This window comes from Chiloscyllium plagiosum, chromosome 20, assembly GCF_004010195.1.
Source record: "Chiloscyllium plagiosum isolate BGI_BamShark_2017 chromosome 20, ASM401019v2, whole genome shotgun sequence".
Taxonomy (NCBI): domain Eukaryota; kingdom Metazoa; phylum Chordata; class Chondrichthyes; order Orectolobiformes; family Hemiscylliidae; genus Chiloscyllium; species Chiloscyllium plagiosum.
In genome coordinates, this window is record NC_057729.1 from 20,155,150 (window position 1) to 20,158,361 (window position 3,212).

At 39.6% G+C, this 3,212-nt stretch overlaps 1 protein-coding gene across 1 annotated transcript in view; it reads left to right on the forward strand.

Moving 5' to 3' along the window:
* The first annotated feature begins 1,006 nt into the window (after positions 1-1,006).
* Positions 1,007-3,212, forward strand: part of ripor3 (RIPOR family member 3) — a 210,481-nt gene continuing 208,275 nt past the window's right edge. Inside the window, exon 1 of the mRNA XM_043710258.1 lies at positions 1,007-1,324. Coding sequence (XP_043566193.1) covers positions 1,282-1,324 — 43 coding nt within the window. The 5' untranslated portion in view covers positions 1,007-1,281. The remainder of the gene's footprint in view (positions 1,325-3,212) is intronic.

Consider the following 3,212-nt stretch of genomic DNA (forward strand, 5'->3'; position numbering starts at 1 on the left):
ATGTATCACATTGCCTTCACCCAGCACAGCACACAACACAAAAGCAATTGGTGCAAATGTGAACCAGGTATCATTCTCATGAATCACATTGACTATCTTGAAGTATAATTTTAAAAAATATGCTAATGAGTATTCACAGAATAATAATATTTTGCAAGTAGGAACTGCCATAGGCTTGTGCAAGTCAAGATAGACTGTATGTTGCTAAAAGTGCAGTCTTTCAACCTGCCATGTGGAAACTAAGGCTTTCAGTCTCACCTAATGAGGTTACCCTGCACACCACATTTCATGCTTCTGCAGGCTCCCTAAAGTTTAGTCCTCTATATTTTGCCTGATTTTCTATCCTAACTATACCTGATAGTTGTCATAAACCATTTCTTGTTTATTTAACCTTTATTTCTAGAGAGCTCCAGCTTTGGGTGGAACAACCTTCCTCCTTAAGGCACTATGTTTGGTTTGAGCTCAAACTCTCTCTGTCTTGAGGTTAGCTCGGCCAGTCTGTATTTCCATCTGTGCTCGAAACTTCTCAAATCACTGAAAAGACCTTAATTCAAATTGTGTCAGGCAGGAGGCTAATCAGATTTTGCTTTCTCTAATTTTCAACATTTAATATTCCATTGTAATTGAGATGGGTGACAACAGAAACCATTCTCATTGGCTGTTTTGAACATTATAGGATAGAAAAGATACAATGAATGTAATCAGTAGTACTTTCTTTTTGTTACAGCCCACACAAAATTAACCATTTAAAAGGAAAGTATACAGACTATTTATTTGATATGGATTTTATCTGGAAAGAGGTTTATGGATTTTTTAATTGTTAATTTTCATTTTAAAAAAATGTCACACATCATAGCTAAAATTAAAAACATTTATCTTCATATATTCCTTGGAAAAAAATAAATACATTGCCTGCAATCTTATAGCAAACTCAAATTCATCTCACAATCTCATAGTTCCACAGAGAAATATCAACTTTCTAACCTGTGGTTTTGAAAGAGGTTGAAACCTTACGAGCAATTCAATCGATAGGTTTTATTGTGTTATTCTAAAATATGTATTTGTAAGTTTGTTTCATCCTTTTTATAGGCATTATAAATTTTGTTCACAGGGGTACAAATGGCCGTCGCAAAGATGTCTAAGAAAGAATTAATCATGAATTGTGGTAACCCACTGCCCAGATGTTCAGATCATGAAACCGGAATGACCAGTTTATGTGCACAAAACCAATAATAAATATGTGGAAAACTAAGAAGAAATTGATAAAAATGTGTGACAAACATGACAATAGGAAGGCAAGCTATGCAGAAAGAGGGGAAAAAAAGTAAGACAAAAATCCATTGATACCTGCATGATAAAAGTAATCTATAAATATTAGGATAAAGCAGAAATCCATTCATGTGACAGATGATAAATGGATGACACAATGAAGAACCAGCCCACAAGTAGAAAGTTCAATTAATTAGAATCCCTAGAGTGTGGAAACAGGTCCTTTGGCCCAACAAGTCCACACCAGCCCTCTGAAGACTAGCCCACCCAGACCCATTCCCTTACATTTAACCATTGACTAATGCACCCAACCTACACATCCCTGAACACTGTGGACAATTTAGCATGGCTAATCCACCTAACCTGCACATCTTTGGATGGCGGGAGGATACTGGAGCACCTGGAGGAAACCGGGGTGGGGGGATCTTGTAAACTCCACGCATACAGTCATCCGAGGGTGGAATCGAACCCAGGTCCCTGGTGCTGTGACGCAGCAGTACTAACCTGATGAAGGACTTTTGCCCGAAACGTCAATTTTCCTGCTCCTTGGATGCTGCCTGACCTGCTGTGCCTTTCCAGCACTACTCTAATCTTGACTCTAATCTCCAGCATCTGCAGTACCCACTTTCACTTAGCAGTGCTAAGCACTGAGCCACAGTGCTACAGAGGACAAATTGAACAACAAAAAGAAACAATGAGAGAGTATGAGAAGAGACAGCCAGCTAGCATATTAAATAATGTTAAAGTCTCTTTAGACATATAATGAATAAAAGAATACTAAAGGAGGATTGAGATTGATTAGTGAATGGAAACTGAATTTATACTTGGAGGCAGGTGCATAGTTGCAATAATAAATATGTGTTTTGCATTTGTATTCACCAGAGAAGAAGGTGCTGCTCAAGTCATAGTGAAAGAAAAGGTAGTTGAGACACTGGATTGAATGAAAATTATATAGAAGCTATCTGGTAGGCTGGCTGTGCTTAAAATTGATATGTCACCAGGGACAAATGACTCAAGAATACCAAAAGAAATATGGGTGGAAATTGTGGTTATACTAGTTATAAATTTCCAAAGCCCCTAAGAAATATAGATGATGGCAGAGGACTGCAGAATACATTAAAAAAAGTGGACAGAGAAGCTCAGCAATTATAGGTCAGGCAGTTTCATCTCAGTGGTGGAAAGGCTTTTAGAAATTATTATTCACAAAACTACTGGTCTCTTGAAGAAATGTTGATGAATGAAGGAGAGCCAATACAGATTTGTTAAGGACAATTCTTGTTTCATAAACTTCTTTCTTTTTTTGGATGAGGTTATAGAGAGTATTGATATGTTGTACATGTATTTTCAAATGACATTTGCCATGTAACAATTTGATTGGAAAGTTCAAGAACAAGAGGGCAAGGTGATTGGCAAAAGAAGCAGTGGTGACATGAAGAAAAACATTTTTACACAGTGTAGAGTTAGAATCTTACTCTCTCCTTGAGAGTATAGCGGTGGCATATTCAATAATAATGAAAATAAAGATGGGTAATTGTCTAAAGCAAAAGAATTGGCAGAATGGAAGGGGAGTTGTAGTGTTCAGCCACAGTGGGGTGGAGTTGGTTGGTGCAGGTTCCCAGAGATGTTCTCTGAGTGCAGGTCCTGGGCCTCCTCCATCGCCAAATCCTCACCACCAAACGCCTCATATTCCACCTTGGGACCCTGCAACCATGCAGGATCAATGTGGATTACACCAGTTTCCCCTCCCCCCACATTATCCCAGTCCCAAGTCTTCAATTTGGCACCTCCCTCCAGACCTTTCCCATCTATCCGCTCCATCCTCCTCTCTGACCTATCACGTTCTCCCTCACCTTCATCTACCGATTGCATTCTAAGCTAAATTCCCCCAACCCCACCCCCCCCCCCCCCCCCCCCCCCCCCCCCCCCCCCCCCCACCCCCCCTC